The sequence below is a fragment of the Hippocampus bargibanti genome, linkage group LG13 (assembly GCF_051943395.1).
Source record: "Hippocampus bargibanti isolate YZ-2025 linkage group LG13, ASM5194339v1, whole genome shotgun sequence".
NCBI classification, from domain to species: Eukaryota; Metazoa; Chordata; class Actinopteri; order Syngnathiformes; family Syngnathidae; genus Hippocampus; species Hippocampus bargibanti.
In genome coordinates this window covers 10,874,911-10,902,585 of record NC_142746.1, presented here as the reverse complement: position 1 = coordinate 10,902,585, position 27,675 = coordinate 10,874,911, and the positions used below count along the sequence as shown (strand labels likewise).

The window sequence follows — 27,675 nt, the reverse complement described above, 5'->3', positions numbered from 1 at the left end:
ACACTAAGTGAATTTAATTATATGCTTTTGCCCCATAGGGGAACAGACTCATTTGAAATTAGTCATGAAAAGAAACCAAATAGGGAACACTGAGCAGCAGAGTTGCTCTAAAAGACTCACTCTTATACAAAAACTGTGTCTTCATTTGGTTGCTGCCTTTGATGACAGATTGCATCAAAAAGATAGGCAAAGGCTGCCCACTAAAAAGACCTTGACCCCTTTTTTTCCTAACCATACTGTGCCAGTGCATGTTGACTTATCTGCATCCCAGAGAGCACAAATATAAAATTAGACCAATGCTGCAACATCCATAGGTGGATGTCAATAGGTGGCCACCTAGAGCATTAAGTCACGGTAATGTTGACGATTATTCTTCCATTCACATTGAGGCTACTGTATAAAGCAGGATCGAGTCCCTGAATTTGAGAGACAGAAAGTGTAGGGATCAGATCACCTGGTGGGTGCATGCTGGTGACATATCTGGGAGGCGACGGACGGACAGTTGCTGGTATGAAGGCGATGGCTGCGCACTGTATACACGGGATTCCTCATCACGGCTGTCACGGCGGGGCACGGAGACAACCCCCTGTGGGCCGAATCTGACAAAGAGAACAGATGCCGTGTCAACAAGAAGAAAAGAGGAAGCTGAGTGAATATGAGGGACTCACTGGGAGGCAGGTTTCCGTTATAGACGGTGGGCACGAAGCCGACGCTGTGCCGATGGGAGCGGTTGGGGGAGGCACGCAGCATGTCCCTTGGCTCCGGTGAATGCTCCTCATTCGAGTAGCTCTGTGACAGAGGACAGGAAGCGGTTACTTGTCTCCCCTTTTGGGTGGAAAACACCATTAAGCACTGCAACTGAGCAAAAAATACACCATGACATTATGGTACTTGAAAATAAACGTTTATCTCCACTGCAAAAATGCTCCAGGGCCTGTCTACTTCTTGGCTACCTGGGTATCTGAGACATGGGGGTAAGTCAGCTCCCAGGCTGGGTGGCTGGTGGTGGTGCGGTACGATCGATCACTCTGACATCTTGGCTGAAAAGGTAAAAAGTCATCCAGCACAATTCAGAAGCGGCTGTAAATTCTCAGGTGGCCGGGGGGAAAAATGCAAGTTTTCGCCTACTGGGAGGATGAGAAATGTGACTATATTTTAAGGGCCTGCATCTCTAAATGGCACAGTGTCTCTGAAATAAAGCACGATGGTCTATAGGGTGGAGGCTTGGACAACAATGATTTGCTATCCGGGCTGGTTATCTGTATGTCTTTTAATTCATTCAACAGACTGACCTGAAATGCAGGAAGTGTTATGGTCTGCGGCGTCATCCTGCGGCGAAGGGCGGGGGCAGATTTAGGACGCGGCCTTTTCACTTCATGCTCCTCGCCTCGAGTTCGCCCGATGTCCTCCTCGCACGATTTCCTCGAGGTCAGGACTTTGCCGTCCAGAAAGTAGTGGTTGCCATTTCTGTCTCTCTCCCGCTCTCCCGTCGCCGTGGAGACGACGGCGTCACCTTTGCCGTCGGACGTGATGGTGCAGTCAGATGCGGAGCTGCTCTGATGTTTGTGTTTGAACTTGAAAGAGTCGCTACGGGTGGGGGGTGTCGGCGGGGTTGGGGTGGGAGTGGAGGAGGAGGAGAGGGATTCCGTCTTTGACGTCTGGGGGGAGTATGACGTCGCCACGACGGTAGCTGCCATGTACTCCAGTTTGGAGGAGGGCGTCTCAGGGCGTTTGAAGGTGTCCGGGTCAAAGATGGTCTTCCTCTGTTTGGGGGATTTATAGATGGAGAGCTGTGCCGCTGCTGGGACCGGGCTGCTGCTGTCCGGTGCAACCGACATGCCTCCCACCACCATTTTGGGCCACGTTCCTCCGCTGTGCTTCCTGTCCTGAGTCACCTCCATGGTGAGGCAGTCAGGTGCGGAGACGGGGTCGAACGGCAAGGAGGACGGTGCCTTCGAATAGGGAAAGCACTCTTGAAAGGCGCTGGGGCCGTAGCGGCCGGCGCCCAGGTCCGACGCTGGACGGAGGCTTGTGACGTGAAGAGAACCTGTGGAGAACGGTTTGCCAGATTCCCCGTAAAGCTCATCGGGTTCCCCTCGCTGCTTCCTCCTTTCGCCGGTGATGCCGCTTCTTATACTGCTTCCCATGTCGGGGCAGAAAATGTCCGTCTGAGTCGAGTTGTTGTGTTTGAGGTTGCGGTTGTTCCGGGAATGGATCTCGGACAGGTGAATCCGTCCGTTAGACTTCTCAGATGACTCACGCAGACTGTCAAAGATGTTCTGGCCGGATGAACTGTGAGGAAAGTACTATAAGGCAGAAAGGTGAACATTACTTGAACAACCATGAAAAATACAACTATGACTTTCTTTCCTTTCCTCATCCTTTCATCACTTTGCTGCTGTGAAATGTAAATTTCTCCACTGCGAGACAAATAAAGGTATATTCAATGCAAAATGATGTTATTGCTTTCAAGGAAATAATGTTAAATCATATGAAAGCACAACAAACAACAATGTGATAAAAATACATTGGCTGGATCAGATTAAAAATGGTTTGTCGTCAAAGAGTCCAACAAAATAGTACATCATTTTGTTGTTGACGCACGTTACCAAATGTGTAGATTGGATGTAGTTGAAGGCTGGAGCTAAGAGTCAAACCCAGAATGTCGTTTTTGGGAGGCAGAGATGTTGACTACTGTCTGACTGGGAATTTTAACAAATGATAGATCAGTCATTCTTGGATGGACATTAAAGGTTAAAGTTGTCATGTCATTTCCCATGTCTCAAAACATCAACTTCATGGAAGCCATAATCAAAACAGATGAACCCAAATTAACAATGAAAGCATCAAATTGATTTTTTTTTTTTTTTTTTTTTTTTTTTTTTGCGAGACCCATTTACTCAACAGCAATGTAGGGCAAGGAAAAAAACATTGGGTGAAAGTTCTTCGAAGGTGTTAGCGGGGAAAAAAGCTGAAAAGAAGCTCAGAGAGCAAAAGTTTGGTCTACCTTCATGAGAGAGAGGCTGAGAGAGTCCCTGCAGTTCCTCAGCAAGGCCTCACACTCCGTCACAGACTTGTTATCGAGAGCGATGCCGTTTATCTGGGGAGCAAAGATGACAGAAAAAAGGACGGGTCCTTCTTCATTAAGGCGACAGCACTTTTTGGGCTGATATTCCCTGTCAGCTGTGCGCTTTGTTGTGGATGGCATTGCGGTTGAAAGAGATGCATCGCAGGTGACACTGCAATGCCCGGGGCTTGAAAGGCGTGTAAATCTGTCAGCGGCGGTCGAGGTGGGGAGGGGGTGCGGCTGAGGAAATGTAGGCCAGCACTTTTCAGTGTGTAGGGCCACCGCGCCACAATCTTTCCATTTCTAGCACAATGCAATCAACTTGAGAGGGATTGTTGAAGTAGACGGTCACAGATAAGAAATGGCGAGGGTGGATGTCATACTGAGCTCAGATTAAAGTGAGTCTGAACAAGGAGATGGAGACATTTTATCAGGTGGTGAAAGTATCTCCTGCTTCAGGGCGTTAAAGTTTGACGACACCCTCTCCGTCACTGAATCTTTTCACAGATAAAAATGGGAGCATTTCAACCATGGATACGGAACGAATTTAACTCATGGCGCTACTGTACTATTAGGGCTTCTGTTTTTCCGGAATATCCTACCACAAAGTAAAATGTGAGCATGTCCTCCCAGGTTTAAGTATTCCACTAGTGTCATTACATGTGAAATGATGTCTTCTATTGTTTACAATGAGCCTGTCAAGAATGTAGTGTTACATTCTTGGCAGGCTCTCGTATGTCGGTTGTACATGCAATGCGACAATTTTGTTTAAAGTTCCCTCCCCACCCTCCAAATTATTTAAATTGTACTTTCCATAACTGGGTACAAAATGACACTGGATCAAAGTTGTGTGGATTCGGATCGAAAACACGCCTGGATTAGAAAATTCAGTGGGATCAAAGTAAGGTGCGGTGTGATAAATGTGACAGGCAGCACATTCTTAAAATAGATACGACAGAAAGCGCAGATTTTTGAAAAGTTTGTGCGTGACTCACAGCGATCAGTCTGTCTCCAACAGCGAGTGTGCCCTCTCTGGCTGCCGGGCTGCCCTGGACCACTGTGGTGACAAACACGCCATTCTCCAGACCAATTCCGCTGTCTACATCACACAGATAATAATAGCAAGGACCGTGTTTTCCAAACTGAAAGTCACACTGGATAATGAGGCGCACTTTCAATGAATGGCATTTTCTTTTTTTTTTATATATAATGCGGGCACACCACGTTATAAAACGCCATCTGCCATGCATCCATTAGATTACAAGTGCCAAAATCAAGGCCCAGGGGCCCAATCTGGCCCGCCTCGTCATTTTATTCAGCCCGCCAAAGCAAACCAAACTCATTTAAATCGTCTATGACTAGTTAATGCCACTTGAAACTATTCGAGACTTCCAACATCAGGAAACAACAAAAATAGATTATCCTTGAAATACCTTTGTGGCCCATGAGGTTGATATGAACAGGAGTAAGCAGCCTTCCCCCAAGAGACTTTCTCCTTCGTACCACCATGTTGATGAGTCCCCCGACGTTGAGGACCGCCTTCATCACTTGCTTCCTGTCCTTGTTGATCAGGTCAATATCATTTATCTTTAGTAACCAGTCGTTCACCCTAGAAGTGCAAAATAACAAAAACAATGTCTTAAAAATGAAATAAGGAGATCCCAGATATAAGCGCGCTCACCTTAACCTTCCATCAGCAATACTTCCTTTGTCTACTCGTGTCACAAATATGCCACAGTCTCCCGGTAAATATGGATCATTTACCCCTTCGGCGATATCAAATCCAAGTGCCTTCAAGTCCATGTCATCCTGTAAATCAGTGTATCTACTCAGATGTCATACAAATACAGATCCAAGTTAAACACTGTATAATACAACTACAATCAAGTCAATCCACACGTCTTTTCAAGAACATTGAACATACTAAATTGAGTGTGCATTGGAAGGGCTTTTGCAAAGTTATACCTTCACTTCTTAGGATGTTATAGGAATCATGAAGGAGGAATGTCATCTTGAATTTGGTAGCTTCTTTGTCAGTATGAAACATTTCAACAACTGTATGATCATTGCATTTCAATATGGATTCATTGATCTTTATTCTCAGGATCAGTTGGACTTTTTGCCTATGTCAGAGCTACGTTTCTGTTTTCACAAATAGCATCACATTACACCACTTATATTACCGGTTACCTTCTGCAATGGCAGAAACCAAAGACAAAAAAACACTTACCAGTCTAATCTATACTGTAGTTGGCGATCCCTTGTAACATGGTTTGAAATTTGAAAGCCTCTTTTGACTTTTGTGACATTTTTTATGTGAACTTTAGGGGTACTGATAAAGACAGCTTGAGAGGTCCTTGTTATATGGCAGTTCCAACATGTGCAGTTTGCAGGTTAGGAAATATGATCACTCTTTATATCCGGGTTTAAGCAGTGGGATAGACATCACAGCGCACAAAAAGGCACACTGAGTTTCCATCATACTTCTAGTTTTTCATTATTATTTTTTTCATGGTTGAGAAGCGGTTTTGAACCTGATATCTTCTTTTTCTTTTGGCTTTTCCCTTCAAGGGGTCGCCACAGTGAATCTGTGTCCTCCATCTTCAGAGGTTTGATTCGCATGTTTGTTTTGGCTAAGCTTTTACGTCGGATGCCCTTCCTGACACAATCCTCTGTATTTATCCGGGCTTGGGACAGGCACAAGAAGACACTGGCGTGTGTCCCCTTGTGGCTACAGAACAAGCAACTCGATTGACATTTGAACCTGATATTTAAATAAGCTATAACTTTAAAAATGCATTAACGGTTAGTGGTAGAATATTGTATAGCACATTCTACATTTAACGGGGTTACTTCACTGCTCCAATGATGATACACTACCATAAACGGCCAAGCCTGTGAATTGTATGCAATAATAAAAATAGCCTTTGAATCGATTCCGACCCGGGCACTGCACTTACCCTGTCCTTCTCAAACTCCACTACTTCAGTCTCCCACTCAAGGGAGTCGGTGTCGATGGCTGAGTCATGAGAGCTGTGGGCCATGAGCTGACAAAAGCGGGCCTCCTTTTCCAGTTGCCCCTCCATTTTTTCCCTTTATGAACCAAGACAGACATAGGTCACCCGCAGGAGATGAAAATAGCCATCGGCTATATTTTTGGCCTGGTATTACTGTGCGCGTAATTACATTTCGAATGAATGGAGGCATGCAGCTATTTTTTGTGGAAATGGCTTTGCGCTTTGTGGTCTAGGAAATCACACTCATGCTCATAAATCCTAAAATGTGCTTTCTGATGGATGTCTTGAGGGTATCTGTGACCGTAAAGCACCAAATTGCAAACGGTGCTTTGATTAGTTTCTGTTATTCCCACTACATGCAGCAGAGGGAGCTTTTACATGCAATATGGTCTCAGGCGGAAAGACGACAAACACAATACAGCAAACTGATTGCTGTGTTTTGGGATAAAAATTGTAATCTTGGCATGTGAAAATTCCACCAGACAAATGAGTGCACCCTCTCCCGCTATCATATCTGAAGGCACAATATTACACCTTACACCCAACTACACGCAGAGCACAACAGAGGCTTTTAGAAACAATGAATGTAGTCTGTGTACTCGCTAACATGAAGGAAGATTTTCCTTGGGTTGTTGAGTTGATTATCTTCTCCTACGTATTCCTGATACGTGATTGCAAGAACAACAACAAAATAAACTCACTTCATCTCTTTGAGCTGACGTAAAGCATCATTCTTCTGCTTCCTCATGTCATCCAGATTCCGCAGCGCATCAGCGAGATCGCTGACTGCTCGGTCTCGCTCCCGACGCAGGTTGTCGCACAGCGTCCTGTGGATTCAGAAAAGGGTGACCAGCTAAACTACAACTCGTAGGCAACGGCAGACGCACCTGATGCTCTCCCGCTCCGCCACAATTTTATCCCGCTCTTGGAAGGCCCAGTCCCGTCGACATTTGGCCACTTCGGTCTCCTGCGTGGCCTCCTTCAGCTCTTGGGAAATGGCCTCATACTGTTTCCTCAGCATCTCAATCTCCTTGTTGGCCCGCTCCATGTCAAGTGTGGCCGAGTCTTGTTTCTGCATGAGTGCATTTAATTAGCTCCCCATATGTCATATGCTGTGTTGACATCTTTGGTTTTTGGTAAACAAGCATTGACATTTGGTAGAGCCTCAAATCATTCATCCAATCCAAGTTGAAAGTTCAAATGTGGTGGGGGGAATCTCATGGGGTGACTGCAGTGCAATCTAAATCGGCTTAACGGTCAATGCAGTGACATAGTAATGTAATACTCAGTCTTACAGCTCACAGAAACCAAAAGTATTCAGAATGTGTCTGTGTCTTTGTTTTGTCATATTGTCTCTATGCTGTCATATTATTATTATTATTTTTTTTTTTTTTTTGTTCTTTTGACTTCAAGACGGCGCCGCGAGAGTGGCTGCCTTTCCAGCAGCTCATGTATTTCGTTTTTCTACTTTCATTCCTTTCATCACTTTGCTGCTGTGAAATGTAAATTTCTCCACTGTGAGACTAATAAAGGCATATCCAATCCAATCCAATGCATCCCACGTTTGACTTGGTGACTCCGGTGTGGCAGCGCAGGGTGGGCATACCTGTTGGGCCTGATAGTACTCCCGGAGGAGCTGATCCCTTTGAATAATGGCCTCGGTCCTCTCTTTGCGGGCCACGTCACGCTCCTCCCGGACCATCTCAATGTCCTTGCAGGCCTGGCTCAGCTCTTTCTGAGCCTCGGCTTTGTCCTTCACCTCGTGGCAGTATTTTTCTAGCAGCTCGTTCCTCTCACAGATGGCCCTGTCGCGGTCGACCAGCGATGAGTTCAACTCCTGCGGTGGGGAATGAGGAAGAAGTAAAGCATTTAAACTATGAGTCATTGACAGACTGAGCCAATGAATTCACGCTGGGTGGTTCCAGCATGTTCAGAAACATTCGTCAAAGAGAAGTCCGAGTGAAAATTTTTGTTTTTTTATGTGGACTTTATTTCACCAGATGGTAAGTTAATGTTTCATCATTCTCCTAAAATGAAGTCTTAAGATTATGCTTAAGATTCAAAAGTGTCTTTTATTCTCCAGCCTGTATGTCCAGACGTTTTAGCTGGATAAGCCATCCAAACCCATTTCTCATCAAATTAGATCATTGTGTAAAATGTAAATGAAAATAGAATACAAGCATTTTCCAAATAAATTCATTTGAAAGGAATGTTTTGTCATACCAACATATTTCGACACAATGACAGATTATGAATATATATTTAAAAAATAAATAAACAGAACAACAAAATAAGACTATAAATAGGATAAAACGTATATAGTGTGACACAAATAACTGGGTGGGGTGATTGCGATAAAGCTTCACAGGGATCATTTACCCTATACGGTACTAATGTCAGCCAAATGCACCATTTCATGTGCAAAACAAGTTCACATGATAGAGGCAAGTTAGAATAACAAGGTGTGTACAACATCCAGTACAGGATCAATTCGCACAACCGGACAACCGACGTCTCCGGACAAGTTGTGTCCATAATTTGTAAAATGGCTTCAAATGACTTCTACTGAGTGTATTTTACAAAGATTCCACCGCATATAGCTATATTTTACGTTTTTGAATATTCAGGAAGTCTTGTTTTTGAGTTGGTGACGAGTCCTCACGTTACGTCATGAAAGGACACCCCCCCCTGACCGACAAAAAGACACATTGTAGCAGCCCTTCATCACGTCAATGTATGTTGCTGTACTGTTTGTCTGAAAACCTTGATGTTGCACCCAAAAGCCGCCAGAAGAGGGCGTCCAAGCTCTATGGAAGGAATTTATCAGCCTGTGGAAACGGGCTGATTCATTCCTCACGGGAGCTGGTCACCATTTTTGGGCGTGACTTTCCCCCCGCCCGTTTGCCTCAAAATGACACGGAAAAAATTATTTAATCGATTGCAAACTTGTATGCTTTCCTCTTTAGAACTATTTGAATCATATTCATAACTGGATGTAAAACAAGAAAGCATATTCTCCGAATCTGAAGCCATTGTTTTGATTTTTCAGCAATGCAAGACGTCTTGGCGTGACGTCACGAACTGGGGGCGGGACTTTCTGAAAATGCCCAATTCGCAGCTCAATGTTTTGCAGATTTTGGACACTTTAAGTCATTTTTATTGGTGTTTTGCATTTGAATAAAAATATCATACTGCATGTTTTGGGTATTTTAGATGCTATAAAACGTTTTTCTGATGTCAGTTAAAAAACAAAAAAGTGACGTTGGTTGTCCTTTAAACAAGAAGATGAAGTGCAATGTAAGACGTATCTAACATACTATAAGCACGTGTATGATCCCAAACACAAAGTTTTGATATTAAGTAATTCATAAAATCTCCCCACTGCTAGTTAAAACATATTGGATTGTATATTTTAATGCTCTTGTTCGTGGTCAACGATAGACCACTAAAGTCTACCTTTGGGTAGACTTAAATGAGCAAACAGTAACAAAATAAACACACATAAAGCACATGTGGTGCTATGGCCACAACTGATACCGAAGCAACTCACTCAACATGCAGGCGAGCTAACGGTTAGCCAGTTAGTAGCCCGCCACTAATATGACCTTTCAGCCACCCACTATTTAATTCATGGATGTGACATTGTAGAATATAGCGTTGGCACCCCCAAGTGGATAACAATAATAGCCAAGAGTGACATAAACATTTTATTCTCATCACTAAGAGGTTAATTGGTAGGATAATGTCGTCAAAACATATTCCACATCAGCAGTCATAATGCACACCACAAGTAGCATACCTGTTTGAGCGCTTCCAACTCCTCACTGGCCACGACACTTTCCGAGGAAGTGTTTTTAAGCCGGGCCTCAGCCGTCTCCAACTCCGTCTGCAGCTTGTCCAGCTCCTTGATAACTTGGTCGCGCTCGCTCATAATGAGGCGATACTCGTTGAACACAGAGTCGCGTTCCTCCTTGTACTTGTCGCAGTCCTTGACTGACTTCAACTGCAGGTTTTTATACCGAGTCACCTCAGACTGCAACCGCTCCATCTCACGCTGGAGTTCCTTGTTTTGAGCAGATGATTTATTCAGCTCCTGCTGCACGGAATCAAATCTGGAAGGACAGAATCGCACAGACTGACTTCATAAGATGATGATGGGCAAAATGAGACAACCGGAAAGCAGCCAAAATACAAACAAACATGTCCACAGCTAATCAATAATGATGAATTATGTCTCGTATTGTCCCAGGCCAAACAACAATAACTGGACCGCAAGTGTTTTCTCTCTATTAGCTTGTACTAACACAGTGCGGGGGCAGAATGTAATCAGAAAGTCATGAAAGGCTTCCCTTTGGCAGGCTTCCTTCTCAAGAAGCCCAACAGTTGGCCAATTAGATGGTGCTTTGTGAGGAAGGCCTTAAAGATAAGAGCTCATTTGAAATGGGCTATAAACAGAAGGGCTTTAGTGTTTCACGCACATACTGTAGACAAGTAATGCTTTTACCTCCTCATGGAGGTGGAGTACTGCTGCTGATAGTGCATTGCGGAGTCCCGTTGTACAAGCAACGCGTCCATCTGCTTCTGGAGACGGCAGTTCTCTTCCTCAGCCTGCTCCAGGCGGCTCAGGTCCGTATTGTGCGTGGCCACCTTCTCGCCGTAGCGCTTGCTGAGTGTGTCATAGTCTTTCTTCACACCCTCCAGCTTGTCCATGGCGGTATCATACAGTTTGTTCAGTACCTCTGAGGAGCCCTTTTCTCGCATGACCTGCCGTGTGCACAACACAACACAAAACATAAAAATAGTCGCCCGACTCATTTTTGATTATGTTGTACACCGGGGAAAAAAAAATCAGCTGAAAAAGCAACTGTTTGTGTGACGTTACTGTATCGTCCGGTTTACCTTACAATACAATACAAAGCTCAAGCTGTAACAAAGCGCTTACCAGTTAACATACAGCAAAAAAATAATAATAAACACAAAACATGTACAGTGTTCCCAGACCTTATCCAAGTCAGAATCAAATGATTAGCTGAAATATTTCTGAAGAAGAAAAATGTTATGTGCTACATGAGCTTTGTGCAACCAGAAACCAAATATTGTATGACATATTCTTCTCACTCATGGCCAGAGTTAGCGCTGGGGGTGTGTGTTGTGTAACACTTACGATACGTTCTGTATAAATCATAGACAGTGACTATAACGGATTACGCTTATGCAAGACGGCGTGAGAGTGGCTGCCTTTACAGCAGCTCATGTATTTTGTTTTTCTACTTTCATTCCTTTCATCACTTTGCTGCTGTGAAATGTAAATTTCTCCACTGCGAGACTAATAAAGGCAAATCCAATCCAATCCAAGTAATACCATATTAAAAATACAATTTTGCTTTCAAAACTTCGTGTACTGTTTAAGATTTTGCGATGGTGACAGTCCACTCAGCAATCAATGACGTAATTGGAAGGTACCATTGTATTGAAAATCAAACACGTTGTAGGCTCTGCTTTGATTGAGCAGCAGGTGGCACTACAGAACAAGCATTGAAATATTACCAGAGCCCCACAAAATCTCCACTTTTAACGACTTCCATGTGCGGGTTAATGCACATGATCGAAGCGGCAAATGAGTCAAATCAAAGGGCCTCGACTGTTAACAGTAGCGTATGTCCTTGAATGTGAGTTAGTCATTCGAGTGAATGTCCCCTGATGGTAGAAGTTGCTGATAACGCCAGCTGGATGCGCTGTGAGAGCGACAGTGGCCGGGGGACTGTGTTAACCTTGTCTACGCAGCGTATATCCTCATCTTGTTGCGAGATGCTTTGGGTCAGTGTGCTCTTTGGTCAAGCCAAAGCCCCCATTTTTTTCTATTTGCACTTGCCCTTTTACAGAAATGCGCTGTATACATTTCCCCGTTGTCCTTTTCTTATAGTGTGCACTTAAGGACACTGCGCTCTCCACATTGGTGCACAACAATTGAGTTCTATATAGGTCAGAGCACCAGGGATGCATCAGGGAAATTGAAAAAGGGGCCATTTTGTCTGAAAAAGGGGCCAAATTCTATAACTGATGGGATCCGATTTAACTAGATTGCTGAAGTGTCCAAAACTGATAAACCAAAATATTCATTGTAGCATGATATTTCTAAATTACAAATGAAAAAACATTATGAGTAAAATCAATTTTTCTAATACATCAACAAATAATTTTAATTCAAGTCAAAGAATGTATTCATACATAAAAGTAAACATTTTCAATTTTCTTTAGTTGCTACCATCAATCCTGTGCTATTTTGACATTCTACGATATTACAGGGAAGACAAGGAGAACAGACTTGGCACAATATTTCTCACGAGTGTCGACTTAAATGTATTTGCTTTGAAGATTTCCAATATACTGCAATAACTCTGAAATCAATCCCATTATCCAATAACTTTGAATCATGAACAGCAATTTGCATCAACAAATTGTCACTACCCTTCCGCAGACTTATTTGATAGTTTCTTAAAAACCAAGAATGTCGTTTGCTGCCTCTTTTTAATGTCTTTACTCCTGTTTCCACGCTCCATATTGCAACCATCCACCATGTTTGATGTAAACACGGCAATGCATTATGGGTAATTGAATACAGTACTCGAGTATCTCTTTCATCATTTCCAGATGATCACAGAAAAGCCCGAGATATCCTTTACCACAACTTTGGAATGCATCGAAACAAATGCAAACTAAATTTGTTTCTCGTGCTATTTTAAGTATGTCATGGACCAATATGCGCTAATCGTAATACATTACGAATACTTGCGTCGGTGCTGGTGCAGCGGAGTTACAAAGCGAAGTTACAAAGTTGCGCCAGTGGCTGTCAAAGTGCGTTAATGGTGCAAGATGCATCCCTGGAGCACCCTTTGAGAGTAGATCAAAACATACACATTACCACCTGTTTTCATCACAATTGTAATATGTCAGGTGCTGATTTAAGAAACAAAATGTTTGAATCGTCTGTGTAAACTCTCAGTTGTACAGGAGTGGTCCATCGATGAAAAGGTTTCTTCAGCCGCCATCTGTACCTTTTCATCGAAAAATGTTTGATTGAAATACATTTGTTATAGTATGCCTCATGTTGAATGGCTACCCAGTTTGGAGGGCTGTACCTGCTGCTGCTGCAGTCGGAGGTCGGACAACTCCTTCTGGTCTTGACCGTGTAGCCGTTGGAGCTCCTCACAACTCTGTTTGAGGTGATTGTGCTCTCGGACCAGCTGAGCGTTGTCCCGCCGCAGTGTCTCCATCTCCTCCTTGAGCTGCGTCTGTTCGCCCAGGACGCGGCTGTGCAGCATGCTGTATGAAGGGTGAGCAGCCAAAGGAGTGGGTGAACTCATGCAGAAATGTTCGAGGACTATAATATTAGCTCACACATTTGAATTTACGCGCGATAAGCCAAAAAATACCCATTGTATGAACACAAATCCTCCAACTTCAGATTTGGATATTTTGCAACATAAACTAAGATATGTTTAAAGACACACGTGTTGTTCTGCTTGCCTCAATGAATGCAAGCCAGCAGCCAACAGGCCCACTTTTGCAATATATATATTATGATAACAACGGGTGGATTAATTTTTATCATTCTGATTGAAGCTCTCCAGTCAACTGTTGGCATGTGACGTTATCCATTCCGATTTTGCGATTGTACGGATGGCTACATTAGCCAGAAGAGCCATTTAATGGCAGTGTGAAACACAGAAACAAGCACGAGATAAAAAAATCGGTTTTCTACTGGGTAAATAAAGTAGGACTGTTTTTATACACTTTTATTAAAGCAATATCTTGACAAAAAAACTCAATTTAAAACAAAAACTTGAATGGCCAAAAGGAATATAGTATAACTCTCTTGTGAATCCGAAATAAAACAAATCTATTCAGATTTAGCCTTTTTAATAACAACAACAACAACAATAATAATAATAATAATAATAATAATACATTTCATTTATAAGCGCCTTTCAAAACTCTCAAGGACACTTTACAGTCACAGGATATCTTTTCTGCTGGGGAGCAGCGGCAGCCACACGCGCCAGCGTTCACTCAACCCGGAAGGAACATCTTTATTACGATTGAGGTGTTTAAATGGAGCATTTTCATTCCGTTTGTTCAATCGGAATATAAGGCTCCATGTAAACACAGCTCACGATAGCAACAAGAGAGATTTGGCACGAGGCCTACTCACTGGTAGAAGTCAGCCTCTTTGACAGCCTCCTCGGACCTCTTCAGTGTTTTGGTGTGCTGGTTCTGGAGGGACTGCAGATCTGCCATGGCTCTCATGCACTGGCTTTTTAAGCGCTCATAGTCATGGCTGGCTTTGGAATTTGGCCTTAAAAGACAGTCGCGACAAGAAAAGGCGTCGACAGTCAGAAACACAGCGACAAAACTCGACCTGGGTGCAAGGACAGTAATGAAACAGTTGAGATTCCCCGCATAGGAAGAATTGGCAACATTCTTGGAGGAGGGAGTAAATACATAGCAGCCTGTTAAGAAATATTTGGATGATCGAAAGATTATGGTCATTCTCTCTAATAGAATAATTTGGTCTATAGTTTAATGCAAATTTGGAGATGCTATTTTCTTGTTGTGTGGACGGCAGTGTTAATTGCTGTCGCTCAATCATAAGGACGATATAATGGGATAATCTTATCATATTAGGTTCTTGGAAATTTGACATCCTTGGTCGGAACGGGGTAAAAACCAGGACAAACAAAGACCAGTAGTCTTCATGCGTACTTGGCGTGAGGAAAGAAAGCCTGGCATCAGCCAGGGAAGCGATGCTTTATACCTGCAGTCATCAAATGTGGTGCCAGGTGACGCAAGGGCCAGACGCTTGCGGAGCTCGTCCCTCTCCCTGGTCACCTGGCGGAGCTGGAACAGGACGGTGTCCAGGTGGTCGCCGGGCGGGCGGTTGTCATTAATGGAGGGGGGAGGAGATGACGCCTCGCCGTTAACAGGAGAACCTGTGACGGGGAGTGAGGCGGCAATACCATGGTCAGAGAAAGGCACAGAACAGTGTGAATACAAGGAAATTCGCGTAAATATACAGCAATTTAAAATAAGTAATCACAATTTAAATCTTCCATTTCAGCAGAGTGTCTTTGAGATCTTTTTGTGTGTCTTATGATCAACTTTTTTTGCATGCACACTTTTTTTTTTAAATCGTGGTTCATGAAACTGGTGGCATTCTCCAGCCCTGATAGGTGAAAAAAATAATAAAAATGGCAGGATTGGTGTAATTCTGACATCCTCGACCAGGGTGGCTTCAGTGCCAGTGTATAATAAATCCAGAAAGATGTCTCTTGTAATTCCAGCGATATGCTATGTGACAGCGGAATGTTAAGAGAAGCTACATTTGGATTTGGTCAGTGCGTTTTTGGTGCGGTTTCAGAAAGTTTTCCTGTGATTAAATTCCACTTACTTCAAGGCTTACTACACACGTTGGATTCTCTGCCAAAAAGACAAGTAAATGTGTCACAAAGGAGTCACAGCTATACAAAGAAGCGCATCCATGGCGCAGAGACTTGGGGCAGGGAATTTGAGGATTATGTTCATCTTTGACTCAACATTTTGGCCCTTCTGGAGGTTTATGTAACGCAGCTGAGTCATTTGGACCTTTGTCAAAAGCAGCCAAAATAAGCACGGCAGTTATCGCTTAATGAAAAGGGAGAACATGGCAAGGGATTTTTGGTGCTTCAATGTAGAGTTTAAGACGAAACAAAAGGGGGCAAACGTTTTGGTTTTCTCGAAGCATGAAGCACTGTATTTTCCACACTGTAAGGTGCACCGAAAAGCCCTCAATATTTTCATAAGCTTTTCAAAAGCTGTGCCTTGTAATCCAGTGCACCCTATACATGGAATGAACTGACAAAGTGAGCTTGGCATGTTTCTTTTGCGCATATACAGTTGAACAAGGTTTCTTATATTGTGAATATGGACAATAACGGGTGAACAACATTGAGTTATTATGCTATTGATTTTGAGTTATTATGCTATTGATTTCGAATTATTATGCTATTGATTTCAAGTTATTATTTGAGTTATTATTGTTATTATATTGCTTTGCACTATTATGAGTGTTATTATATTGTGATTGCACTAATGTTTAATTTAGCGTAATAGCATAAGAATTATTTACATGTTCACTGAATGGAGGAAATGTTCCCTTCCACTATGTGAACGCGGCACTACTCGGTATACATTCCTGTTGTTAAACTATAACCCGTGTCATGAAAATACTAATATTTTACCTTGGAGAAAGTATCGATGAGAAGGTTTCTTCAGCCGTCATCTGTACAAAAGTGAAGGTTTCGGACGTTTCGCCTCCTATCCAAGAGGCTTCGTCAGCGAACTAAAGTCTGACTGGTCGTATCGGCCCCATTTATATATCCCTAATGTCCAGACCTGGTGGCGCCGGACACAGCTATGATAGGTCCCTACTCTCAGGTTGGGGGAGGCACGGGACCCCCCCCTGTGGCCCCACTGATTGTTCCTACATTCCTGACTAACGATTGGCCTATTACACCCACTCCCCCCGGTATCACCTCATCAGCATAACGACCCTCATCAGCATTGCGAAAGTTGCCTAACCTGTTTTGCCTGAGCAGGCTATTGTATGAACGATCCAAATTGAACCTCACACCACCAGACCGGTTTAATGAAGGATTTTGTTGTTTTATAAGAATCGCCTCTTTTACCCCCCTTTCAAACCATCTATGTTCTTTCGCTAAGATTTTAACCTCATTGTCGTCAAATGAGTGGTTAGTAGCTTTTAGGTGCAAATGTACTGCCGATTGAGGCCCACTAGTATTATCCCTGCGATGTTGATAAAGTCTTTTTTTGAGAATTTGTTGAGTCTCCCCAATGTACTGCTCTTTACAATTTTCATTCTTACAATGTATGGAATAAACTACATTACTTTGTTTTTCATTTGGTAGCCTATCTTTTGGATGCACTAATTTTTGCCTTAACGTGTTTATCGGTTTGAAATAGGTAGGAATTTTATGTTGCCAAAGGACTCTTTGTAATTTTTCAGAAACTCCTGCAATGTACGGTACTGCTACTCCTCTCCTTTTAGAATCTTGAGAATTATTGGTTTCGTTCGCTATTCTTTCTTTCTGACATTTGTTGAATGACCACTGAGGGTACCCACAGTTAGTGAGTGCTCTCCTGATATGTTTTGACTCCTTTTCTCTACCTTCAGTGCTAGTTGGTATTAGTTTAGCCCTATGCTGGAGGGTTCTGATAACTCCTAGTTTATGTTGTAAAGGGTGGTTAGAGTCAAAAAGTAAGTATTGGTCAGTGTGCGTAGCCTTCCTAAAGACTTCTGTTTTTAGCGCTCTGTCCTCTTTTATAATTACTTTACAATCCAAGAAGGCCAGTTGGTTCTCTTGAATGTCCTCACGAGTAAATTTAATGTTGAAGTCTACAGAGTTGAGATGATCTGTGAAGGATTGAATTTCTTGTTTCTTAATTATGACAAAAGTATCGTCCACATATCTAAACCAGTGTCTAGGTTTTGTCCCTGGGAAGGATGTGAGGGCCTGTTTCTCCATCTCTTCCATGTAAAGATTAGCCACTATGGGTGAAACTGGTGAGCCCATAGCACAACCATGGATTTGTTTATAAAATTTTTCCCGAAATTGAAAATACGTAGCATTAAGGCAGATTTCTAATAATTGGCAGATGTGATCCGGTTTCAGTTTGGTTCTTTCATGCAGAGAAACATCCGCCGCCAGACTGAGAGCTTACACAGACTGAGAGCTTACACAGACGGCTTGGAGAAAGTAATAAAAAAGTTGTTTATTCATTTTGAAAGTGAATGCAGTTGCCAGAAAGCACTTTATATACAGGAGAAAAAAGTTTTAAAATACACCTGTATTCATTGAAAGGTGTGCCTTCTAATGCAGAAAATATGGTAAATGTTTTGCTGCATCCCATAAACGTTTCTATCAGGGATAGAATCAAATAATATTTTCAATAAATGCCTCATGATATTTTTGCAATATTCAAAACTGCCGCCATGTGTTTTAATAACATACCTGACTCAGTAGAAGGACCAGAGGGACCATGCTCTCAAAATATAAACATAACACAGTAATAAAATAATGTTTGTGGGCAATTACATACCGACGCTGCTGAGGGAGCTGCTGCTTTCAGAGTCGGACGGCATGGTGGAGAGGACGCTGTATGTGGAACCTGGCGACACAAAGGACAATTTCGAGGTAAATCCCCCAAAGCAGGGAAAAGCAAACTGACTTCCTCTTATGGATAGGATGTGGCGTCTGGCATATTGCCGCAGGTGTACGACAAAAAACAGCCATGGGCTTAGATTCGAGACAATACAGACATCAACATTCCTCCATGGCCAAGTCCATCTTAATGCCTCGGAGTACTGTCGTCATGAAACCACCTTTATCCTCACTTTACACTCTTGACTGCATTTAATCTCTAGCCTGTGTATGTTTGTGCTACCCAAGCACAATGTCACAGCTCAAATGAGATTTTCTTTTTTTTCACCCAGAAGTGTGCATCCATATCACAAAAACAACTGAGGGTAGAGAACGATAATTCTTCATCAAGATAGGTGATCTTTTTTTTTTTTTTGCAAAGACGACCACACTGTACGCAGAGGATGTGCAGATGTTTGCTACACTGCAGAGCGTCTGCTCTAAAGGGCAATGTCAACCTTCCAGCAACGGTGTATTATGGAGAGCAGGTTGTCACCTATGCAGCTTGCTCCCCCTCTCCACCACGCTGACTTGACCAAAGGAACAGCTGAGCTGATACAATTTGTGGTCAGTATGGTCGCAGGAGCTGCCAGAAAGGTAGCGGAGTTCGCCACCAGACCGCCTTAGGTGCGCCATTACCGGATTGATTTCGGGTTTACTCCCATAGGAGCTGCCGGAAAGGTGGCGTATCTCGCCACCAGACCTCCTTAGAGGCTCCGGAGACTCGTGGATGGCGGGGTCGTCTTTACACCCGTTTAGGTCTATAGGACCAACCCACTGGCAATAGATTTGTGTATTCTGCAGAATAACTATATTTTGCACAACACACAGTGTAATCTTTATGCCTACATTGCCCCCTTACTTTGTGATGAGTGTCTTCTACATGTCAGTGTTAGCATCACTGGCCTATTGATGCAATTGACGATTGCATGCATCAATATATATATATATATATATATATATATATATATATATATATATATATATATATATATATATATATTTTCTCTTTTGTTATTTCAGGACCATCTGCAACATTTATGTACTCACTCCATATTCACCATCTCAAACCATGCATCCATCTTCTCTCCGCGCCTGACCTCATTAAGGCCGTGGGTGAGCTACAACCTCGACCAGCTGACAAAGAGGCTGCGTACAGCATGGAGTAGTTGCTAGACAATTGTCAGGCACAAATATAAACCTTACAGTTCACACACGTACACCAAAGTATATCATTTTGTTGTTTTTATTAAATAACCTCAGATGTGAGGTTTTAGAATGTGATGGAGAGCAAGCATGCAAGCTTAGCAAGACCATGCACAAGTGCACATAAAAGCCAATATTTGAACCCCATATTGTAAAATGGTGATCTTCGCATCCTCTATACCAGCATGGGCAAACTACGGCCCGCGGGCCACATATGGCCCGTTAGGCTTTTTAATCCGGCCCGCCGAACCTGCCCAAATTATAGTAAAAACAGTGTCTGAAACTCATGACAAAAAGTTAGCAGAAAACAGGGCAGATAACTGAAAAGTTGCCTGCCCCATTTTTCACAACTTGAAGCACAATGAGACAACTAATCACATTAAAAAACATTGTCACAAAGTTTATAGCTTTTTTTAATCATGAATGTACCTACGACAAATGCTACCTTGCTTAATTTACGGTAAATGTGCATGGCTAGATTTTGCTGCAGTAGTCGATTGTCATTGTGGTGCACAATCCAACGTTTGCATTGCTTCCTATGAGCCACTAAGCCCCTTTCATTAGTCTCACGTACACTTTACAGTCACAGTTTAATGTAAATTTACGTTTTGTAGCGTCACATATGTTGTTAGCTTCTTTTGAATCTTTCTTCTGGGCTGAGGTTCTGTGCATCTATTTTGGAAAATGATATGCAATTGCACGACTTTATAACGCTTGCGAAAGTCCGGAAGAAAGAAGCAGGATTCTGATTGGCTGCCGTGCCGAGTATGCAAATTTCACTGCTGGTAGCCTATGTCTGTGTGCTCGGCGACAGTACACGTGTATTGTTTGCGCGTGAAGGTGAGGGCGTCTGAGAGGAGTTCGTTGAGCGCGCGGTCAGGACAAACCATCTATGATTTGGCGGAATTTAACACAAGTAGGTATTATTGAGCTTGAATATTTCGTTGTGGAATATGTTTTGAATGTTGAAAGTGATTCCATTTTTCGATAAATGTTGATTTCTTTAACTTTGCCCCTTCAATGAAAACTTATTAAAAACAGACGCAATCTTGATGAATCACAGTGCATATGTTATTTTAATGTATTTCCATTTCCTCCTCCAAGTATCTGCGAAATAGTATGTAAACGCCATATTGCTTGAGACAAAACTACATTTAAAGGACAACCGGCACCATTTTTTTGTGTTCCCCACTGACATCAGAAAAACGTTTTATAGCATCTAAAATACCCAAAACAGGCAGGCTGATATTTTTAGTTAAATGAAAAACACAAATAAAAATTACTTCAAAATGAATCCGGAAATGGCCAGTTTCAGAAGGTCCAACCCCCTTGTTCGTGACGTCACGCCAAGACGTCTTGCCTTGCTCGAGAATCAAAACAATGGCTTCAGATTCGGAGAAGATGTTTTCTTGTTAATAATAATAATACATTTCATTTGTAAGCGCCTTTCAAAACGCTCAAGGTCACTCATCCAGTTATGAATATGATTCAAATAGTTCTGAAGAGGAAAGCATAAATGTTTGCAACTGATTCAAGGAGTCCTCCCATATCAATTCGAGCCGTCAATGACAGCAATGTAGCACCCAGAAAATGCAGAAGATTTCGCCCAAGCTCCGTTGGAAATGGGCTGATTTGTCAGCTGGGAATTTGTGTCAGCGAGTGTCAGCGAATATCAAATAGTTGTCTTGGTGCAACACACAACGATTCACCATGGCGTTATTTATGTGTTTTCCTTCTAATTTCGCCATCAACACGGATCAACACGAAGTTTTCAGACCAAACAAAGTACTCAAAATGCATTGTGTGTCGCTTTCTCGGTCAGGGGCGGTCCAAACGTGACGTCACATGGGGATCGTCATCAACTCGAAAAAAAGACTTTGTGAATATTCAGCGCAAGTCTTAGAACGTAAACTATAGCTATATGCTGTGGAATCTTTGTAAAATACGCTCAGTCGAAGTCATTTGAAGTGATTTTATAAATTATGGACATAACTTGACCGGAGGCGTCGGTTGTCCTTTAATGCTTTAGGTTTAGTATTTCCGGCCCAAACACTCCCTCCAAATGCTCCTGGCCCGGCCCCTCTGTCAAATTTTAGAACCCAATGCGGCCCGCGAGTCAAAAAGTTTGGCCACCCCTGCTCTATACCAATCCAACATGCTCCTTTGTCCATACTTTTGTCTCAGAATTGAAATCAAATGAGACAGGGTTTTGTTTTTTACTTTTTTTTCAGTGCTGTGGTAGCCAGTTAGTTAGCCAGTTTGGGATTCAAATCCGGGCTATGAAATGTTTAATAAAAAAAGGGGGGGACAGGGAAAAAAATGTGCCAAAGAGCTTTACAGAGATCGTTTTTCAACACAGATTTACGCACCACTTTGCTTTAAGTTGGGGAAGTCTTAGAATTGGACTCGTTTCACACTTAAAGGTAAAAGCAACACGTCTAATGCAAAGCAGAACAAACGTACCACAACAGCACATAAACCCCACACAAACTATTTATTGTAGCCTACCACAGCTAGTGAGAATGCAATGTCATTTTTTTTCTTTTTTGAACTCACACAATGTCCTATGTTACAAAAAATGATCGCATCCTCTCTTGTTGCTTTATATTTCAGCTTAGATGCACATACTAAAATACATGATATAAATTGTAAAAGAATACTTTCAGATCTTTCTGGGGACATGTGATGCTGCAAGTCTCGCGCTGGTGCATTCATAAAAATGGGAATATTTACAGTTCATGTAATCAAGTATATTGCACTGAATATGACCCGATAAAAGAAAAAAAGAAACAATTAAAATCAATTCCAACCACAGGGCAGGCTCTGAAAAATAAGGTGGGGAACAAAAACGCACTGTAAACTGATGTCATTCAAATTGCTGTGACCATCGCAAAAATGTTTCAGTTCATCGCTGTCTTTGACTTAATTTAAAAACCACAAAACTCCCAGACATGTGCATTTTAGCATGTTGGCACTAATTTCGGTGCTTCTGCCATGTTTTGATAGGCTACTCTCACACAGTGACGAGATCTTGCTTGACGTGATTTTATGGAGGAAAGATGTATTGAAATGATTGATTGACGGTTTTTCAATCGATAAGGGGCTATGAAAAGGACATGCAATTCTATTTTTTTCACCCTTATAACTATTTATATTTCCACTACCTCCAACGAGAAGCATTTGTTTTCAATCCCAACAAGATTGACCCAGCCAGATACATCAGATTATGTGCAACCTTGTATTTCAAATAGCATAGTGTTTGCCTATGTCCATATAGTGTTCAACCTCGTTTTTGTTCTCCACTCAATTAAAAAAACGATGCGTTTCCTCCTGCAGCAAGAACCCGAGCCGTGAACAAAACCCCAGAGCATTCATGACAGCCCGTAAAAAGGAAAATGCCAGTAAATCACAAAAGGAAAACAAATCTGTTGGTGCGTGCCGGCCTCCTGTAAATGGGTATCAACAATAAACGGTCAGTGGTGCTGAAAATCTCAGGATCTGATTCAAACAACACCAACATCAATAAAAATGCGGGCTTTGAAGCATGCTGTGTGCTATATATACACTCACACAACCTCTTGTGAAGTGGGTTTAACAGATGGCCGCCTTTTGTAAGCAGCAGGCAACAGACTGATGCCAACTGTTCGCCATCTCAGTCTTTGCCTCCTTACTGGGTTTTAGCTGTGCTCTGGCTCCAGCCATTCCATGTGTGACAAGGCCAAGACTAATTAAGTGCGAACGAGAGCGAGACTGAGCCACTCCATCTTAACCCCCGTAGAACAGAGAGGGCACACTAGGAAACGTCGCGGAGGAGAAGCAAGTGGATGAAAGGGAAATGGTCGGGACTCAAAAAAAGATATAAATGGCGATTGAGAGAAAATAGGAGGAAACTCAAGCTATGATCCAGATGGGAGAAGAAGAGAAAAAGCTTGGCGGAAAGGAAAGGCTTTTAATCTTTTCTGATGATCAGTGATCTTAATACATTTGGTGTTGAGAGCTTTGATTTTTGACGGTTTTATAAAGCAGAGTCCAGGCTGTGCAACATTATGTCGCCAAACAAAATAAACCCTCAAAACTCATTTGCATGGTTGTGAGAGATGACTTCTTGAACCCGCTATCGGGCTGAGCAGGTCTCACACTAAACAGACGTAAGCCACGACGAGGCTTTACCGCAACTTCGCTGCAGGGTAAGTCCCTTTGAAATCCTACGCAACATCACTGCAGGCTGATGGGAAAGGCTTTATTTTGCCTGTTTGTCATTTGAAAGGCACTCGGATGAATTAAAAAAACGCCAGTAATCCCAATGAGGAATGATACTCAAATGACTCACAATTACAGAACCCTTTTGAAATAACACTTTGCTTCCTGATGAGAAAGAAAGGGCGAGAATTCTGAATTACAATGAGAACAATAAAAAAACATGATTATGTTGAAACTGAAAATGTACTTGTTGCATAAGTGTGCTCAGCACACGAGCCATTTAGTAGAATCACAACCAACCAAGAGGAAGGAACACTGTGATCATTTAACGATTAATTCCACAAGTGATTTGCTTTTTCATTTGATCTTCTGTGATTCCATCATAGAAGGACAACAATAATGGCGAAGAAGATGAAATCTAATAACAACAACAGAAGCAGAAACTGGAAAATCATTGAAGAAATGAGGCAGTCAGATCTGAATTATAGATCGATAGATTCCTATGCCCACCGACGCTTTCGATAGCCAGCATAACACTCCCACAAGCGGGAGCATTACAAGGCAAGACTCAAGATATAGCCCTGTGGACAAAATGTGGATGACAACTTCAAGCTAATAAGCAATTAGCTCGAATGTCACAGACAAGGCGGCTTCCTGGAGGTCCACGGGTTAGTGGCATTTGCAGCTGTTCGAAACAGAGTTAATTGTGAATAGTAATGAGCACCATAAGCACAAACTGCGGTTGATCGTTTGTAAACACGATGTGCGTGTAAAAAAAAAAGCCTCAGAATAAACGCCCTTTCTCTCAGCATAAAAAATGCAATGACAAGGACAAATGAAGTAGTCATCGGGTTGAATTCTAATTTTGACAGATTCCATTAGTGACCATTAACTCTGATGATGGTCTTGGGTAAGACACTGAAGGTGAGAAATGTAGCCTGCGAAAACCCGAGGCAGTGTTCGCACTGGCCTGTTGCTATGATCTAAATACGTCAGGGGAGGACTCGACACTACCTTCAGGGTCTCTCATCCACCCCCCTCACCCCAGACTCGCTTTGCCGCCTTCTCTTCCGATCAAGTGACGTGCTCGGCGACCAACGCTGGCTTCCGATGAATAGATTAGGTGTTCAGGCACATAAGGAGAGGTGACAGCGTTGCCATGGTGAGGCTAGATGAGGAGAGGCCGACGCGATTAGGCGAGAACGTTGAAATAGAGCATACTGGGGGGAGAGGAGCTTGGCGAGCTTTCTCAAACAAAGATGCAAAGTCAGGCTTCAAGCGAAACTGAATTATTAAACAGTATCAGACAATTCTAATCGCTGCTAACTGACACAAATATAAAAAAGAACACACTGATTAGAATCTTGATAGGACGCGACCAATGTTGGAAACCTCCATGGTGATACACCACGTATAATAACTTTGACTCTACCAACAACTCGGGGTCACATGGTCAAGAAGCAGTATAAGCATAGCAAAAACACAGTCCATTTATTTTTGATTTGCTGTCATCTCCACTCGCTGTATTCTATAACACAGCAACCAAAGAAAAGCACACACAAACCTAAGAGGCATGCAAGTACAAGTATCAGCGTTACGTTTTGTGTGTTTGGTTTTATCTCCCTTAAACCGGAGGCACGTGTGATAATATCAGCCCAAAAAAAACTGGTTGGGCATAACTCACTTGTTTTATGTTTTGCTTAAGTGAGATGAGGCGATGGTGCGTGAGTACAGAGCCAAAGAAAAGAAAGCAAATTTACATGGTTGACCTCTAAATCCTGGCCGTGGTGTAATTTATGGACTGTGGAAGCTATTGAACCGACCTTGTGATTACATACATACATACATACACACATACACATACATACACACATATACGGGTGCACGCACGCGCACTCAAGCACGCAGCCTTGTGCTTTTATGACAATTAAAGATGTGACAAGATCAGTGTGTCGGCAATTGCCTTCAACACAAATAGTGTGTCATACAGTGATTCTCAAGTGTAAAACGTCACACTCTCGCTGAAGCTGGATATGTTTGATATTATGCTGGAAGTCGGCAATTTTTGGGTTTACTTCTCTCTCATCTCATATCAGTCCATACAAAAATGTGAGCTTGGGGAAAAAAAAGTGCAAATTACACCGCGAGTTCGAAAGAGGCTGTGGGCCATACTCTTGTCACTGTCTCTTGTTTAAAATGTATACAAATAAAATGTCTGAACACATGACACTTTGCAACTCACACATAATATCTCCCGACAACTGTTAAGTCTCAAACCTAAATGAAAAGCGAGTAACAGTGTTCGAATAACTGGAAGATTATGTGCTAATGTTAGCATATTTGGCCGGGCGTGGCAAACTCAATTTTATTGTGGTGAATGACTTGGGAGTCAAGGGTTCCAAACAATCAAAACCAGTTAGTTCTGTCATTGTGCCCGGCAATGGCACGGGCTTCATGTCACTTTCTCATTAGCTATTTATCCATTTAATGTTGCAATCTGCGACTCAGCCAAATTGGTGTTGAACACTTATACAGAACTCGGGATCACAAAATATAGAAGAGGTTTTACAATTGTCAACACTGGAGACAGGACAGAATAATTCCTCAGGATGATCTTTTAGAGCAGGGGTGTCCAAAGTCGGTCCTTGAGGGCCGCCGTCCTGCCTGTTTTCCAGCTCTCCCAGGAGCAACGCACCTGATTCAAATCATCAGGACAATTTTGATGCTGCTTCAGAGTTGGCTGATGAGCTGATCATTTGAATCAGGTGTGTTGCTCCTGGGAGAGCTGGAAAACAGGCAGGACAGAGGCCCTCGAGGAACGACTTTGGACACCCCTGTTTTAGAGGTATCTGGCAAACGTGATTTAGCTGACTTGGATTGGTTATTGCCATAAATAACAGTGGTTAAGTCCGGCATCTATGTGTGATCCTGACCTGACTGACGGGTATACTGTACATCCAAAAAAAAGAAATCATTTCCAGGCTCATGAGCTTGAAGCCTTTCTTTCAGGAACCGAATCCTTAGTACTAAAATATCATGTTTGACTTCTCCGTACATGTTTGCTTGCCATGTTCCATCTGCTAACTTGTGCAAACACAACGACTTGGTCCAACTCCTTCCATTTCCAATAAGACACGCAACAGGCCTAACTTCTGGGCATCAAGCCATGGTGTCTTCGCTGCCGGTATAAAAAGGTCCGACCATCGGCTTTCGGGAGTCCACTATGCTATGCATAATCATAAAAGGCTCGCAAACATGATGACTACATGAGCCGGGATTACTCTGCAGCACGCACAGTGCCTGACTCAGAGCTTCATGTTCTTCGGGGGGCCCTGGTCGAATCTCGCCCACCTCTTTCACTGCTTTGTCATGCTGTTTGCTCTTTGATCTTCCTCAAACAGAACCTAAGAGTCAAGAAGATGAAGCAAGTTCTTCAGCCCAGCAAATGCGTTGGAGCAACTGAGCTGCACCCAAATTGAAATATAGGCAATCCAGTCCGCTTTATCATCAACCAGCCATTACGAGTATCCACGCAACAAAATGCCTCGTTCTGAGTCATGGATCATTTTTGTCCTGAACAGCTTGCCCTTGCCAAAGGCTGCGAAAACCAAAGAGTGAAAAATGACTTCAAAGTGTCCGCCAAACCCGCGACAGCTCAAATCGCCTGAATGGAAGCTGTCAGAGAAGCCTGAATGAGTGGAAGAAACTCACTAACGGAATTTTGGACAGTCTTTCCGACATTCCTTTCATCTTGAATAACAAAGACCTGTGTGTTGATTCAGATAGCCTTTACTGAGTGCGTGCAGATAATTCATTGTACTTTTGTAAAGGTCACCCTTCTGAAGAGGTAGAAATATGAATTAGTCAAGAGAAGCTTTGACTACAGCTGTTAAGATTGACTTCGTTTTTTGGAAACACAACCTCATAA

The 27,675-nt window shown here is 42.7% G+C and overlaps 1 protein-coding gene across 5 annotated transcripts in view; it reads right to left on the bottom strand.

Moving 5' to 3' along the window:
• LOC148889302 (disks large homolog 5-like) overlaps positions 1 to 27,675 on the bottom strand; it is a 52,723-nt gene that overhangs the window by 12,426 nt on the left and 12,622 nt on the right. For 2 of the 5 annotated variants that reach the window (XM_089011859.1, XM_089011860.1), the window contains exons 2-19: positions 18,241 to 18,309; positions 14,900 to 15,074; positions 14,297 to 14,440; positions 13,224 to 13,407; positions 10,589 to 10,848; positions 9,884 to 10,196; positions 7,691 to 7,921; positions 6,972 to 7,156; positions 6,786 to 6,911; positions 6,028 to 6,160; positions 4,749 to 4,876; positions 4,501 to 4,676; positions 4,063 to 4,166; positions 3,008 to 3,100; positions 1,293 to 2,306; positions 954 to 1,040; positions 669 to 858; positions 455 to 599 (exon numbers count right to left, since the gene is read on the bottom strand). In XM_089011859.1, coding sequence (XP_088867985.1) covers positions 455 to 599; positions 669 to 858; positions 954 to 1,040; positions 1,293 to 2,306; positions 3,008 to 3,100; positions 4,063 to 4,166; positions 4,501 to 4,676; positions 4,749 to 4,876; positions 6,028 to 6,160; positions 6,786 to 6,911; positions 6,972 to 7,156; positions 7,691 to 7,921; positions 9,884 to 10,196; positions 10,589 to 10,848; positions 13,224 to 13,407; positions 14,297 to 14,440; positions 14,900 to 15,074; positions 18,241 to 18,309 — 3,757 coding nt within the window. The remainder of the gene's footprint in view (positions 1 to 454; positions 600 to 668; positions 859 to 953; positions 1,041 to 1,292; positions 2,307 to 3,007; positions 3,101 to 4,062; positions 4,167 to 4,500; positions 4,677 to 4,748; positions 4,877 to 6,027; positions 6,161 to 6,785; positions 6,912 to 6,971; positions 7,157 to 7,690; positions 7,922 to 9,883; positions 10,197 to 10,588; positions 10,849 to 13,223; positions 13,408 to 14,296; positions 14,441 to 14,899; positions 15,075 to 18,240; positions 18,310 to 27,675) is intronic. The other 3 variants (XM_089011862.1, XM_089011863.1, XM_089011861.1) reach the window with 2 other exon arrangements.